The sequence below is a fragment of the Anguilla rostrata genome, chromosome 11 (assembly GCF_018555375.3).
Source record: "Anguilla rostrata isolate EN2019 chromosome 11, ASM1855537v3, whole genome shotgun sequence".
Classification (NCBI taxonomy): Eukaryota; Metazoa; Chordata; class Actinopteri; order Anguilliformes; family Anguillidae; genus Anguilla; species Anguilla rostrata.
In genome coordinates this window covers 34,007,767-34,022,042 of record NC_057943.1, presented here as the reverse complement: position 1 = coordinate 34,022,042, position 14,276 = coordinate 34,007,767, and the positions used below count along the sequence as shown (strand labels likewise).

General features: G+C 49.5%; 1 protein-coding gene and 1 non-coding gene across 4 annotated transcripts; both read right to left on the bottom strand.

Moving 5' to 3' along the window:
- Nucleotides 1-703: 703 nt before the first annotated feature.
- On the bottom strand, nt 704-12,713 carry kansl2 (KAT8 regulatory NSL complex subunit 2). 3 transcript variants are annotated; one of them, XM_064299499.1, is made up of 10 exons: nt 12,589-12,713; nt 10,097-10,356; nt 9,572-9,750; nt 9,006-9,120; nt 8,426-8,589; nt 7,223-7,389; nt 6,453-6,549; nt 4,280-4,533; nt 1,923-2,108; nt 704-1,188 (listed from the first exon to the last, which is right to left on the bottom strand). In XM_064299499.1, the coding sequence occupies exons 2-10, from the start codon at nt 10,345-10,347 to the stop codon at nt 1,093-1,095; spliced, it is 1,509 nt and encodes a 502-aa protein (XP_064155569.1). In that variant the 5' UTR covers nt 10,348-10,356; nt 12,589-12,713; the 3' UTR covers nt 704-1,092. The 3 variants fall into 3 exon arrangements, with proteins under 3 accessions (XP_064155569.1, XP_064155570.1, XP_064155571.1); XM_064299500.1 differs by having other exon boundaries at nt 12,576-12,594; XM_064299501.1 differs by having other exon boundaries at nt 1,104-1,244.
- On the bottom strand, nt 6,060-6,197 carry LOC135235411 (small nucleolar RNA SNORA2/SNORA34 family). Its single transcript, XR_010324380.1, has one exon. It is a non-coding gene; the product is annotated as a small nucleolar RNA SNORA2/SNORA34 family (small nucleolar RNA).
- Nucleotides 12,714-14,276: the final 1,563 nt, after the last annotated feature.

Sequence of the window (14,276 nt, the reverse complement as noted above, 5' to 3'; positions counted from 1 at the left end):
GCGGTACGTTATTAAGCTTATTAAAATTAGACCGGTTGTTACCTCAAATATTGGAGCACAAAATGATTTTTAATGTTCTACACAGCATGCAACTGAACAAAGGCACGTGTAAACCGGGTGTAATTATTTGCATAAGGGGCAAATACAAACTTATGTAGGAAAATAAGAGCTCGCATGTATATGTACAGCTCAGTAATGCATACACAACAGTCGGATTTAAATTCTGGGCAGGCTTCGGGTTACGCTTTTTGGCGCCATCTAGCGCCTCGCGTTACTAGTACAGAAGGGAAGGCCCGCTGGCTCCAGCGCACGAGCAGCAGAGGAGCACAGATGCTACCGCTGTAGTGCTCTGCCGCCATCTAAACACCGCGCGCCACTCTTTCGGCACTGCTGAACGAACCTAATGAGTACCACATTTTCTGTATCGGTAAAATGCAAAGGTGCGGGAGGGGTGTACAGGGCTAATGAACGTTAGGAAGGTGGGCCCTGGTTTGCTCAACTAGGATTGGCTGTTTCTGAGCAGACCCTGTTGTGCCACGAGACAGGGGGCTCAGTGCTATGGGAAACCAGTTTCCCTCTCTCCCTCTCAGGGTAACTGGTCTGCCTGTACATGCCTCAATACATAACTACACATACCTACAACTGTCTACATTCATGCAAAAACTAAGCCGGTTCAATAATAAAAAATAAAAAAACAAACATACATTGGTCATGTTTTTTTAATTCTTCTGAACAGTTACAAACAGGGCTTATTAACAGCATGGTATCTGCAGCTAGTGACACCTGGCAAACACTTGGGCGCTGGGAGCTGCACACCGCTTCAAAGACCCCCTTCAAAACCAGACAGGATCTCAGGACGTCAGGACCAGGGAACCCTGCGGGAAAGCGACCGTGCGCAAGAACACAACGAGGGAACCATGTCCCCCCCTCGCCTCCGTAGCAGGTCCACCCTGGCGAGAGAGGTCTGGGGTCCCGGCGAAGGGTGCAGCGAAGTCTCTGCTTTTAAGGGCGTTTTTATTTGTTCGTTTGGTGTTGAAACGGCGTCCCCGGGCCGTCCCGCCAACACCGCTGGTTGTGGTCACGCGGCGGCTCTCATGTGGCGTTCGCCGTTATGCCGAAGTCGTTCGCCGTGCCGTCTCCCATGGCCCCTCCCTCCGGGGCGCCAGTCACACCGGTCTCCGAGACGACCTGAGGGCAGCGAGCGGTCAGACAGTCTGGTTGGGGCGGTGGGGGGGAAGCCCTTCCTAACCGAATCAACCAATCAAGGCAATCATGAGTCATGTGGTGTGGTCCCTGTGCAGCACGTAAACCCTTACGTTTCAACTCTCCAATGCAGAGCAAAACATGGTCAGAAATGAAACCCTAATCTAGGAATACGTTCCACCAGTACGGTTTGGCCAGTGGGGTGTTAAACCCCCCCCCCCCCAAAAGAAAATCACTGGCTGTCCTGTAGTACTTTGTAGCCTGTAAGGTTTAAAATAGTAATTGGCTCTCCTGTATTACTGTGTAGTCTAAAGTGTAAAATAGTCACTGGCTCTCCTGTAGTACTGTGTGTGGCCTGTATGGTGTAAAATAGTCACTGGCTCTCCTGTAGTACTTTGTAGCCTGTAAGGTGTAAAATAGTAATTGGCTCTCCTGTATTACTGTGTGGTCTGTAGGGTGTAAAACAGTCAATTGGCTCTCCTGTAGTACTGCGTGGTCTGTAGGGTGTAAAATAGAAGTTCCGGTGGCATAGCTGCTTTTCACAACCGCAAATTCCAAATCGGAAAGAAAAACAAAGAAACAAATAAGGAGACTTGAGATTGTTCTCACGCTTCTCAAAGGCTACTTAACTGCTAGATATCTTGAAACAATAATGTAACAAAGACAAACAAGTCCCTGTTGTTTGGCCCGTTAAAGGAGGGGGTGTGGCTCTGTCCCACCTGGTCCTCCTCCATGGGGATGGCCCCTCTCTCAGAGAGCTCCAGCTCGGCCTGCTCCGCGCCCGTCAGGATGTCCATGGGCGCCTCGGCGATCTCGCGGATGGTCTGGTCCTCCAGGGCCAGCGCCGTGTCGAACAGCAGCGGGGAGGGCGGGCACTCCATTCTGTCCCCCACCACGTCCAGGTCCTGCGGCCCGGAGACAGGAACGCATTCACTGAGCACAGCTGAGCCTCACTCACTCACTCACCTGAACCTCACTCACTGCTCTGAGCTGAGCTTCACTCACTCAGAGCTCCACTCACTCACTCATGTGCAGAGGAGCCAAAATGGCCGCCGTGCATCACCCATCAAGGTCAGATCGCAAAAGGCACTCGCAAAATGCATTATTATTATTATTATTAAACACTAGAATGGAGATGCTCCCGTTTTTAAGCTCCTATGGAATGGACCGATTAGGACAGTGCAGACGGCTCTCCTCTGAAACACGCGGTGCCGTGAGCGGCTTCTTTTCACACCGTAGCCAAAGTAAGACGCTTCATGTGCAGTTTCAGCAAGCGGACCCCAGATGCCCAACTGAAGAAGCATTTTTCCCCACTGCTTCCGCAGCGTATTTCCTCAGTTCAGTCAATATCCTGTCCAGCTGTGAATCACCCGAATGCACAGTAGTGAACAGAACCGGTACGGACAGCGGACCCCGGCCTTACTGCTTGAGCTGAACGGGTCACTCCCTTAAGACAGCTCAACGCACACCAGCAGGAACACACACATTCATCAGTGCGGTCATTTCCCTGTTCTTGTTTTCTACACCCATACACGCCGCTGTGTCTGGCTACCTTTCAAACCATTCTGCGGGTGAGGATGCGATAAAGCCGTTCAGCGCAGCAAAGCTTCCAAGCGTCGCTTTTAAAACGGGGCGTTAAAATATTCATTGATTTTCGGGGGGGGACTGAAAGCGCCGTGACCTCTCCCCATCAATTTCAGGCCTTTTTTTTAGACTGGATGCTCCGTTCGGCCGGCGCGTCTAGGAATAGCAGCCTTGTCCGCAGTCACGCGTCTGGCAAAATAAACACATTAACGATCAGCCCGCCTTCAAGTTCAAGGACAGGCCTCTCGGAATAGCCAGACAGACAGACAGACAGCCTCCACAGCTTACTGGAGAATTTAAAGCGACGGGTGATCGTAATGAGGTACTCATTGCAGTGACCACGCCCCCGACTGTTTAAAAGAGAGAGGTACCAGGAGAAGGCACGTGGGGCCCCAAATTAACGACACCCTCGCTGGAGCCAGGGGCCGGCAGGTCAGTCTGAGGTCACTGATATTCTTTTCCCTTTCTCTGTGACATTTCTGTGAGCGATGTTGAAGTGATGCTCGCGTGTGTCGCGTTTCAGCGTGGTGCGATGTGAGAGCTGCAGGGGTGAGAAGGGGCACGGGTATTTGGCCAGGCGGGAGACGTTCGGTTTGGGAAACAAGATGGAGAAGAGTTCCCGAGTGTGGCCTGGCATGGAATATGGGCTGTGCCTGTGCCCACAGTGGCCAGCAGCCCCGCAGGGCGATGAACACCTGGCATCACTTTGGGAGCGAGGATTTCAGAATGCCGGAATGACAGTGTCTCACTGTGCATCAGTGACCCCTGCTGGCTGACTAAGTGCCTGCGGTTTGCCTCTTCAGAAGTTTTTTCCTCCAACTACCACCTGCACAATGGTGTGATACAGAGCAGCGAATGACATCTGCTTCAGAGGACAGAATGTGCTCGTATGTGCCCTGAGGAGAGCTTGGAGAAATTTTCTTTAGCTATTCAAATGGTACCTACGCTACAATTAACACTATATTCTGCAGAGCAGGAGGGGCACAGGACAGGATGAAGCAGAGGGGTATGGCAGTGCAGAGGAGTGGGGCAGAGCAGAGGGGTGAAGCAAAGGGGCAGGGCAGGGGGCGGAGGCAGAGGGTAGAGCGGGGCAGTGGGGCGGGGCGGGGGAATCAGAGGGGAGGCGGCGTGGCGAGGCGAGGGGTGGGCGGGCGACAGAGGGGGGGGCGTGTGAGCAGAGGGTAGGGCGGGGGCAGTGGGGCGGGGCGGTGTGAATCAGAGGGGAGGGGCGGCGTGAGGCAGAGGGGTAGGGCGGGGCAGTGGGGCGGGGCGGTGTGAATCAGTGGGGCGGGGCGGGGTGAGGTGAGGCAGTGGGGCGGGGCGGTGCGAATCAGAGGAGGGCGGGGTGAGGTGAGGCAGAGGAGCGGGGCGAATCAGAGGAGGGGCGGGGTGAGGTGAGGCAGAGGAGCAGGGCAGTGGGGCGGGGCGGGGTGAATCAGAGGGGAGGGGAGGGGCGGGGCGGGGCGAGGCGGGGCAGAGGGGCGGTACGCACGTCGCTGAACTCCAGCGGCAGGTTCTCGGTGGGCTGCAGCTCGGCGGCGCTCAGGTACAGCTCGGTGGGGGCGGGGGTCAGCTCCTCGGGCACCAGCGGCTCCTGCTCGGGCTGGTACATGGGCGGCGGCAGGGACAGGTGCAGGGGGCAGCGCGGCTCCTCCGACTGGCCCATGTGGACGGGCCGGTCGCAGGGCACGTCCTTCAGGCCCGGGCACATCTTAAACAGCACCTGGTTACTGTCCTGGTAGATATCTGCAGGGGGAGCCGGCGCTAAGGAAAGGAGCCCCCAATCAGGGCCGGCGTCTCTCGTGAGGTCACAGAGGTGGAACTGCTGCCATGACGACACTGCTGTGTGCTGATGACACCGCTGGTTTTACGGACCAGTGTTAGGCACCATTTTAAACTCCACCACACGTCGTCGCCTTTTTTCAATTGATTTTTGGAATACACCTTCTATGAATGGTCCTTCAGAGATAGACAACTCCACTCCCAGACCCCCTTTACACGTGGCATAACATGCATCCTGTATCGAGACGGTATCTAGAAAGGATTTCGCCGGATCGCGTTTATACCATCCCTTTAATATGCGTCTCAGCTGACTGCACAGAGATCAGATCATAATCCGATCTCACTTCCAGCTCAAACTGCACACACGACGTCCTCCTTCCCTACTGTGCCAGTCCTCTGAAAGCTACAGTAACTGACTCGTTGCCGGCTAACGTTAGTGTTATTTTGGCAATAAAAAGGATCGTGTGAAGCTACGCACACACGCTTTTCTGATCACGTAGTCATCGCACGTGGGCAGCATTACCATTTACACTTGTGTTTAATGAGGTCACAATACATCCCTGGAGATGGTTTGGGCAACTGATCGCAATCTGTCCTCAGTATGTCTTGGGTGCATCTACAGCTGTATTTTCAAGCAGTTGAGTGCTATCCGATCCCCCAAAACGCATGTTCATGCCAGGTGTAAGGGGGGGGGGGTCTCAGAAGCCCCTGGAGTTCAGCATAATCACTCATAAATACATGTGCAAACAGCCATGAATGGGCGTAGTGTGTGTCACTTCACCAACACCGGGGGGTGGGATCGTTTACTCGAGTACCGAGCTCGCAGCAGATTCTTAAACGCGGCTAAGCTTCGCCTGAAAAAAGGCTCTGGAACACCATTAAGCAGGTCTGCCACTGTAAAACGAGCTTTAGGCACAAAATAAAAATGAAATGAGAACACAAACGCAAGGACAAATCAGCTCGTAATGGGAAAACGTCCCACCCCGGCCACCACTGATGCAGATAGTGACATGACTGCGGCATAGAGGGACACACACAATTTTAGTTACAGGCAGATGCATTCATGAATGCCTACGGAGTTCTGATGAAAGTGTCAAGTAGGAGCTATACAGCTGTTATGAAGGAACACTCAGTAAGAATGATTTATTTTTAATTTTTACAATGCTTGTATTGTAGCATTGTTTTTCAAGGTCTTGTCTATTTACTGTTCTTCTGCCAGCTCTCCGCCCTGTCAATATTCTCGTGGCTACTGGAAGGCGTTTCAAGCGTCTTGCCAGCTTACCACTGCCAGTCACTGGAGAGTAAAGGAGAAATGCAAGCTGAACGCTAAACTGCAGATGCAGGAGATGAGCGGAAGACAGCCATGAAATGAAGAGCGGCCATTTTGCAGATTGGGGTAAAAGTAAAAAGAAGAGGATTGGCGGGGTAAGGCGGCTGAGGAAACGAAGACGATAGAGGGTAAAATCACAGATGAAAGTGATTTTTGAAGCGGCTGTCCCTTCCAACTGAATTGGGTGTCCCCTATGGAAGAGGTGGGGGAAAACCAACAGACCATGGGAAGGTCTTCATTTCTGCCTCTGTTCAAAACCAACAGCTACTGCAAGCTGCCAGACTCCATACAGGGCTACTGCAGGGGGGGGGGGGGTCCAGCAAATGAGGGGGTGACCATGAGGAGTAGAGGCAGATATAAGCATCATAGCGCAAGTAAAAAAAAAAAAAAAAGAAAAAAAGAAAATTTATAAAAATGAAGCGGGCACCAGTGATTGGTTTAATGCAACACAGCGCAAAGAGAACAGGAAGTCGTCACCAGGTGACTGATCTGATTACTGCGGCATTCTATACGCTGGCGGTGCGTAACTTAGACAGCAACGGCGGTAGGATACGGGAGACGCAGTGGCGGGTCATCGGCAGACTCTGATTGGAGCAGCGCACCCCCTCCACAAACGAGATGCACCTCTGACCGGAGCGTGCGGAGTGGGCCTGGAAAATACACACACACACACACACACACACACGCACAGACACACACACGCACGCACACGGACACACAAAAGTGACAAGTCACAAATGCTATTCTGGATTCTGTAATGGAAAATCAGGCTGTCAATGCCTTCCCCCCCTCCCCATTTCATCAACATAAAAAATATACAGTAATATTAGTTAATACATAGATGTATTTATGCCAATAAACACTAGCTGCCTTTGAGGGTCACGTGCCTTGGGGCAGATCTGAAGGAAGTAGAGGATGAGCTCGAAAGACAAAATCCCAAAATTACAAAAATACTTTACACGACCCCCGCAGCCCAATAGCACTCAAATGCCCATCAGATTGTGTCACGGTTCGAGAGTGAATCTGAAATGGTACAGGAACATGCCAATTTAAGCACTACCTAGAAGAAGACCAGGTAACAGCGTCCTCTCACTCACAGAGAAGCGGTATCGGCAGAGAAACTGCAGTAACACCATTCCACCACCAGAGGGAAACCATTTCTATGGGCTGATAGAGCCTCACTCTCCCATCGCTAACCGACAGCAGCTGTCCAACGACCCCGCAGGCACTGAACCGTAAGAGTACATATAATGCGGAGTGAACCTGTAGAGCAGTGACACCGCTGTGCCACTAGAGGGCGACCAGGCTGTGAGAGCAGCGCACCTGCAGGATGGATCCCTCGGTGGCAGCCAGCCGGCGCTCCCGGAGCTGCCGGTGCAGCAGCGCCTCCACACCGTATCGCCGACGGTAACGGCGCAGGGCCTTCAGCTTCTTCAGGTTCTCCCGCTCCTTCATGGACAAGCCCTCGGGCCCTGTGAGCAGACTGCTCCCTGCAAAACACACACACGCGCTACTATTAGTACAGCACGCTAACTAATCTGACCTATGGAGTTCTAACTGGTCTCACCTACGGCCCGCTAACTGATCTGACCTACGGTGTTCTAACTGGTCTCACCTACGGCCCGCTAACTGGTCTCACCTATAGCACGCTAACTGATCTGACCTACGGTGTTCTAACTGGTCTCACCTACAGCCCGCTAACTGGTCTCACCTACAGCACGCTAACTGATCTGACCTACGGTGTTCTAACTGGTCTCACCTACGGCCCGCTAACTGATCTGACCTACGGTGTTCTAACTGGTCTCACCTACGGCCCGCTAACTGGTCTCACCTACAGCACGCTAACTAATCTGACCTATGGAGTTCTAACTGGTCTCACCTACGGCCCACTAACTGGTCTCACCTACGGCCCGCTAACTGATTGACCTACGGTGTGCTAACTGGTCTCACCTACGGCCCGCTAACTGGTCTCACCTACAGCACGCTAACTAATCTGACCTATGGAGTTCTAACTGGTCTCACCTACGGCCCACTAACTGGTCTCACCTACAGCACGCTAACTGATCTGACCTACGGTGTTCTAACTGGTCTCACCTACAGCACGCTAACTAATCTGACCTATGGAGTTCTAACTGGTCTCACCTACGGCCCGCTAACTGATCTGACCTACGGTGTTCTAACTGGTCTCACCTACAGCACGCTAACTGGTCTCACCTACGGCACGCTAACTGGTCTCACCTACCGCACGCTAACTGGTCTCACCTACAGCACGCTAACTGGTCTCACCTATGACACGCTAACTGATCTGACCTACGGTGTTCTAACTGGTCTCACCTACGGCCCGCTAACTGGTCTCACCTACGGCGCGCTAACTGGTCTCACCTACGGCGCGCTAACTGGTCTCACCTACGGCGCGCTAACTGGTCTCACCTACGGCGCGCTAACTGGTCTCACCTTCTGCACGCCAACTGGTCTCACCTACGGCCCGCTAACTGGTCTCACCTACAGTGCACTAACTGGTCTCACCTACGGTGTCGTGCTCCACCTTGCGGCTGTGCAGGTAGCGGCGTTTCTTCTCCTTCAGCAGGTGCTGCAGGCGCTTGAACTGGTCGATGTAGAGCGACTGGAGGCGGATCAGCTTCTCGCGAGTGATCAGGGCCACTTCTTCTGCAGTGTACACTCCCGCGTGTCTGCAACACGCGTCAGGAGTCAAACTCACGGCCGAGGAAAAAGGGGGTAGCTCCCGCATGGACCATGCCACAATACAGAAGGATAAATAGCTCTTTTCAAGCTTAATAACAGGTATAAATTGAACAATTTCCTGTAGGTGGATGAAAAGCATGTCATTTCTAAACGTTCTGTACAGATATTCACTTCAAGTTCACTAAACGGTCGCACCACTAATTGGCTAAAATTTCAACACCATGTGAAGTCGCACTATAAAAACATGGTCTCCAAATGACCAGTAGGGGGCAGAGTAAGACTAATGAAATAAGAATTAAAAAGATTATATAAAGTCTGACCTGAACTAAATCATAGCAGTTGTTCGCTTGGTTTCTATGTGAATACAAAATGGATGATTTTGAATGCAGTGGAAGGGCCTTACTTTAGGGGGTCCTCGTGATCGCTGTCGATGCTGTCTGCCTCGCTGTCGGGGTCCCCCTTCCACGTCTGGTCCAGCAAAACGGAGTCCTGCTCCTCCTCACTCCAGCTGTCCTCGTCTAAACAAAGCGTCATATATCAACATACCAACAAACATCAACCACACCGACATACCAACAAACATCGACCACACCGACATACCAACAAACATCAACCACACCGGACATACCAACAATCAAACTGTTCACATCAACTGGGTCAACTAGTCCCGTTTTAAATGCATTAGAAGCATACTGTAACAGTCGCTAGCGACAAGGTAAATTTAAACTAAACAACCGCGAATCCGCACTAGCTGCGACCGCAGACGCGCATACATCCATGTGCATACATCCACGCACACACCGTCACACAAACACGTGACCTCCTCTTTGGTTCACGACCAACCTTTCCACAAAATCTTGTGCAAATCTGTGAATCCATTCGGGAGTTCATTGCCAGCTTCCCCTAACTGATTACCCTGTAGCGCATACGGCAGTAAACGTCTCGCCCCAACGCGAGCCCTTCCCTCACCCAGCATTCGGCTGGCTTCGCTGCGGCTCCCGTCCTGGCCGGGGACCCCGGTCTCGGGCCGGCTGTACCCGCTCAGCTGGGACAGGAGCACCTCCGGGGAGGGCCCGGACGACACCTTCCTCATCTGGGCCTGGAGGGAGAGGGCATTCCTGCGGGCGTGCTCGGCGCAGAACGTCACCCTGGAACACCCGAAAAATCCCAGTCAGCTCAAGCACTGCGTTGAGTCCTCTGTCTGAGAGGCACCTGGGAAAAAGGCTATGCAGTGCCAAGTGTTGCATGCCTAAACCATTTACCCACACTCAGCTGTGCCATGAAAAACCTAGAGAATCAACTCACAATTAACCTCTGTGGAGAGTGACGGCCTGAGATCAGCCACTTCCCATGACTAAACCATGCTGTTGTGTTGGTAAATGGCATAAACAGCTTTTCAGAGGACTCTTCTTTTGGGAGGGGTCTGAAGGCCATGCGGGGCGCACAGAGGCCAGGAAAGAGGCCGTGCCCACCGCACGTGGGCCCAGCGCTCACCCGTCTTTCTTCTCCGGCTTGGGCGCCGCGTTGGGGCAGCGCCGGCCGTTCTTGTTGGAGACGTAGCTGCACTGCCTGTAGGGGGCGTTCTTGTCCTCCAGGACGTGCTTTATGCAGAACTCCAGGCCCTCCAGGCGGGGCTGCGAGCAGGGCCGCTGGGAGAAGGAGCAGGTCTGGGGCTCCTGGGAGCGGGCGGCGGGCGCTACGCGACCCCTGCTGGACGGCAGCACGTGAATCCGGATCCTGTTCATCTCCAGAGCCTGTCAGCAAAGAAAACCATTCACGTGCATTATATACATCTGCCAAAAAAGCAAATGACATGTGTGGTAAAGTCAGCCTCAGTACTGCTCTCTACAAAAGCCAATGACAAGTTTGGTAATGTCAGCCTCAGTACTGCTCTCTACAAAAGCAAATGACAAGTGAGGTAAAGTCAGCCTCGGTACAGCTCTCTACAAAAGCCAATGATGTCTGGTAAAGTCAGCTTCAGTACAGCTCTCTACAAAAGCAAATGACAAGTGAGGTAAAGTCAGCCTCGGTACAGCTCTCTACAAAAGCAAATAAAATGCACGGTAAACCCAGCCTCAGTACAGCTCCCCACAAATGTAAACGACACGTGGCAAAACCTTTAGCCTCAGAAGTCCGTACAGTCCATTACAGTAGTAAAGGACAGGCGTGTTAAGTATGTTTGGCCTCAGAGCAGCCAACTACAATATTTAGTTATGCAACAGAGATTAAGGTTGTGGGTGAATAGCCCCTTGGCCAGGTTCTCGATGTTTAAGGGGCAGTCATCTAAGGACAGAGATCAGTGCCAGCAGAAATTGAATTTGCTTGACTGGAGTTGGTATTTCACTACTTGAAACTGAATTTGTTCCCCCCCTTTCCACTTGTTTGCCTGACTTTCCTAAAAATACAATTTGTTAAAGTACTAAACAAATTTGTATGGCCATAAACAAAATAAAAATTAGTTAACATCTGGCTGTATAAATTATATTCAGCATTACATTTATTCACTTGGCAATGACTCACAAGCCCATTATAGTAAAAACACCATTGTCAAAACTGTAAAAAAAAACTGCAAGTATCAGAATACAAAAACTGGTTATGTTTAAATAAATTATAAATCAAGCCAAATATAGGTTAAATGAACAACAGCACGGGAGCAACTAATCATGCCTAAAGGCGTATCTATGTATCAACATTCATTACGGTACGGATCAATTCAAACTAGGCATGGATGATGTAAAATAAAGCACTAGTGTGACTCCATCAGTGCTCAGAATCTAACAGCTATGCTAACGGTATAGGATCAGATTTGATCTGGTCACAACGTCACTGTGCACGTGTACGTCACTGCTGTTTAGAGTGGACTGTACGAGGAGAAAAAAATAATGCACTTCTCTGGTGAGTAAATGAATGAAAGAAAATGTATTTCCCCACCAATGGTTAAATGCTTTAGAAATATGAGATGGAGACAGAATCCTGGACGTTCAGATCCAACAGCATCATTTTAGATTCTGGATAAAGATTCAGCTAATAGTAAATGTGCGACATATGTGCGCAAGAGCTGTCAACTACACCAAAGCAAATAGGAAGCTTCAGTTGCCTAATTACTTTCTTTAGACAACATTTAATGTTCCTGGTTACATGTCTAGTCTGATACGCTTTCAAACTTTTCAAAATGTTGATCACTGCCTTGGTCACCGGAATTAAGTGACCGCTACGGTGCGTGGTTTTACATGCGACAAACGTCTGGATCCGTGATTGGCCGCTAAGAACAATCGCAGAGCCACTGCCAGCAGCACAGACCCTGATAACCTCGAAATGCGCAAAAAGTGTGCTAAAACCGCCATCTTGGCGGAATATAGTTGGCCAACTCTGGCTGCAAAGACGGATTATTCTAGCTACCATGCTAGCCAGTCCTGTGCATCTACACACTAACTCTTCGAACCTGTGTCATACACAAAACAAGGCAACCTCGTGGTGTGACAGCACGCGATTCGTTCAACGGTCAGGTAAATCCCGTTGTTGTGGTTGCAAGTTCGCGGTCAGATATTTTAGCTCTCATGACCGTGGTTACGTTACGGTTGGGTTCAAAAACACACTCGGCTGCAATCTACTAGTGACTAAGTAGCCACTACGCACGTGATGGGTTGTAGCCTCTTATTTGCACAGATAAAACCCCCCTAGACTTTAAACTTATGAGGAACGGAACGTTTCTATTCGAGTTGGGAAAATTTCCGCGCGCGCCTTATTTGGCGTAAACAACCCGCCTCCTTTACGTAGGGTCAGCCATCTTTTAGCCTACTGGCTAGCTAAGCTAGCACAGACCGAACCCGAATAAATCGTCTTCAGTGCCTCAGAATGAACCATGACGCCACAAAAATAGCGATATATGTGCTGGTAATATTTTATGATCAAAAGACGGTAGAAAACAACGGACTGGTTACTAATAGAGCCCATCAACGTTTCACTGTCTTACCGCAAGCTCTTACCTGTTAGCCCTTCCTTTGCAATTGTGTTGTACTTCTCCCGTTCCCTTCTTCGAAGATAGATATGACCCGCCCGCATTCTGTGATTGGTACAGAACAACTGTTGTGGAGGTACGTCATAGGTCTGCGCAACTGTTTGTCAATCCTAGAGTCTACAGCAATTTCTGCACTTAAAATGATGAGCTATATTAAATTAATATTGACGAGAATATCGTTGTATGTACTAAATGTAACACAAGAATACGGAACATCGATAAAGCAATCCAGATTTTATACCTCATTGGAATATTTCATATTCATAAATCAAGGGTAACTAATTGCAAACCAAAGTCCATCTTTTCTGCACAGAATGAAAAATAAGAAATCTTAAATCTATCATTCAGTATTAGGTGAGATATTACCTAATGGCTGGTAAAATAGAATCGCATTTAAGCTTAATTATATTTATTAAAGGTGCTATATGTAAGTTTGCCGTAGAACACTTTTGTTCATATTTGGATAAATCTTCTTCTCTTCCCAACAGATATCAATAAATTTAAAGGTATAAGAAAAATGTCCTGTCTCTCTGACTGCCCAAGGCTCTGAAACTATGCTCTGAAACCAGCCACTCCGAATTTCACTACCCCTGAATCTTAACAACCAATCAGGACATCTCTCTGGCCTGCCTGCCTGTCAACCCTGTTGCACATTCCCTGTGCTGCCAGCCTACCACACTCAGGCATGGTGGGCGGGGCTACATAGACAAGAGCAGAGCAGAGGTAAAATTATTGCAGAGGTAGAGCTAAAGCCAGACCTACAAACAATGATAAACTCTGGTAGAACTACCACCTTGTCATCTTACATTTAAAACTATATTTTTACTCAGTTTGACATTAAGACATACAGATAATGAAAGCAAAGGCATTTTTTTTACATTACCAATACATTAGCTCGTAGCCACGAAAGCAGCTGATGTGATGTGACTGGTGACAAGCAGGCTAGCCTCCGAAACAATGCAAAACTCCAGTGCTGCCTTGTTATCTTACATTTACAAGCTTTAAACCTATATTTAACACCGGATTTGACATTAAGACATACAGATCATGAAAGCCAAGACAAAGTAGCCACGATGCATGACTGGTGACAAATGGCAGTAGGCCAGCTATGGTAATCAGTAGTCCAACAAAACTACGGTGTTAGCTTCTCATCTTATGTTTAAAACTTTTTAAACTATATTATTTACACTGAATTTGACATGAAGACATACAGACCATGAAACCAGACATTTTGAGTAAAACCAGATGATCCATGTTCAAATTGCGCCAGAAGCTGCAGTCAAGGCCAACTCTTCATTTCAAAGTGTTGCCTGAAGATGCATGTGGCTCCAGTAAAATAACCTACTATATATTCAACTTGTGATTTAATTGTACCTTCTATACCTTTACTGCATTACAGTCTTAAGTTAAAATTGGATATGTGATTATTTAAAAAATGAGATAATAGTAGTGTGATTGCCAAAGGCAACCGCACTAATAATTAAAAAAAAATAAGCTGCTCATCCCTGAATAATGCATATTTGTCTGTTTGCATCTGAAGATCTCCTTGACCTTTGAAGAAAAACTGTTTATAGGAGTATTTCAGGATGAGACCAATAAAAATTTGATAAACTTGTATTTGTTAGATGTGGAATGAAAGTTGTCTGTTATTCTGTT

What these genes read in the sequence shown, in the direction of transcription:
- kansl2 (XM_064299499.1), bottom strand. Translation starts at nt 10,347, where the DNA reads ATGAACAGGATCCGGATTCACGTGCTGCCGTCCAGCAGGGGTCGCGTA. An exon ending in AAGCCGGAGAAGAAAGACGG is followed by an intron (nt 9,751 to 10,096) that starts GTGAGCGCTGGG and finishes CGGGTGTTCCAG; the next exon opens with GGTGACGTTCTGCGCCGAGC. An exon ending in GGTGGAGCACGACACCGTAG is followed by an intron (nt 7,390 to 8,425) that starts GTGAGACCAGTT and finishes TGTGTTTTGCAG; the next exon opens with GGAGCAGTCTGCTCACAGGG.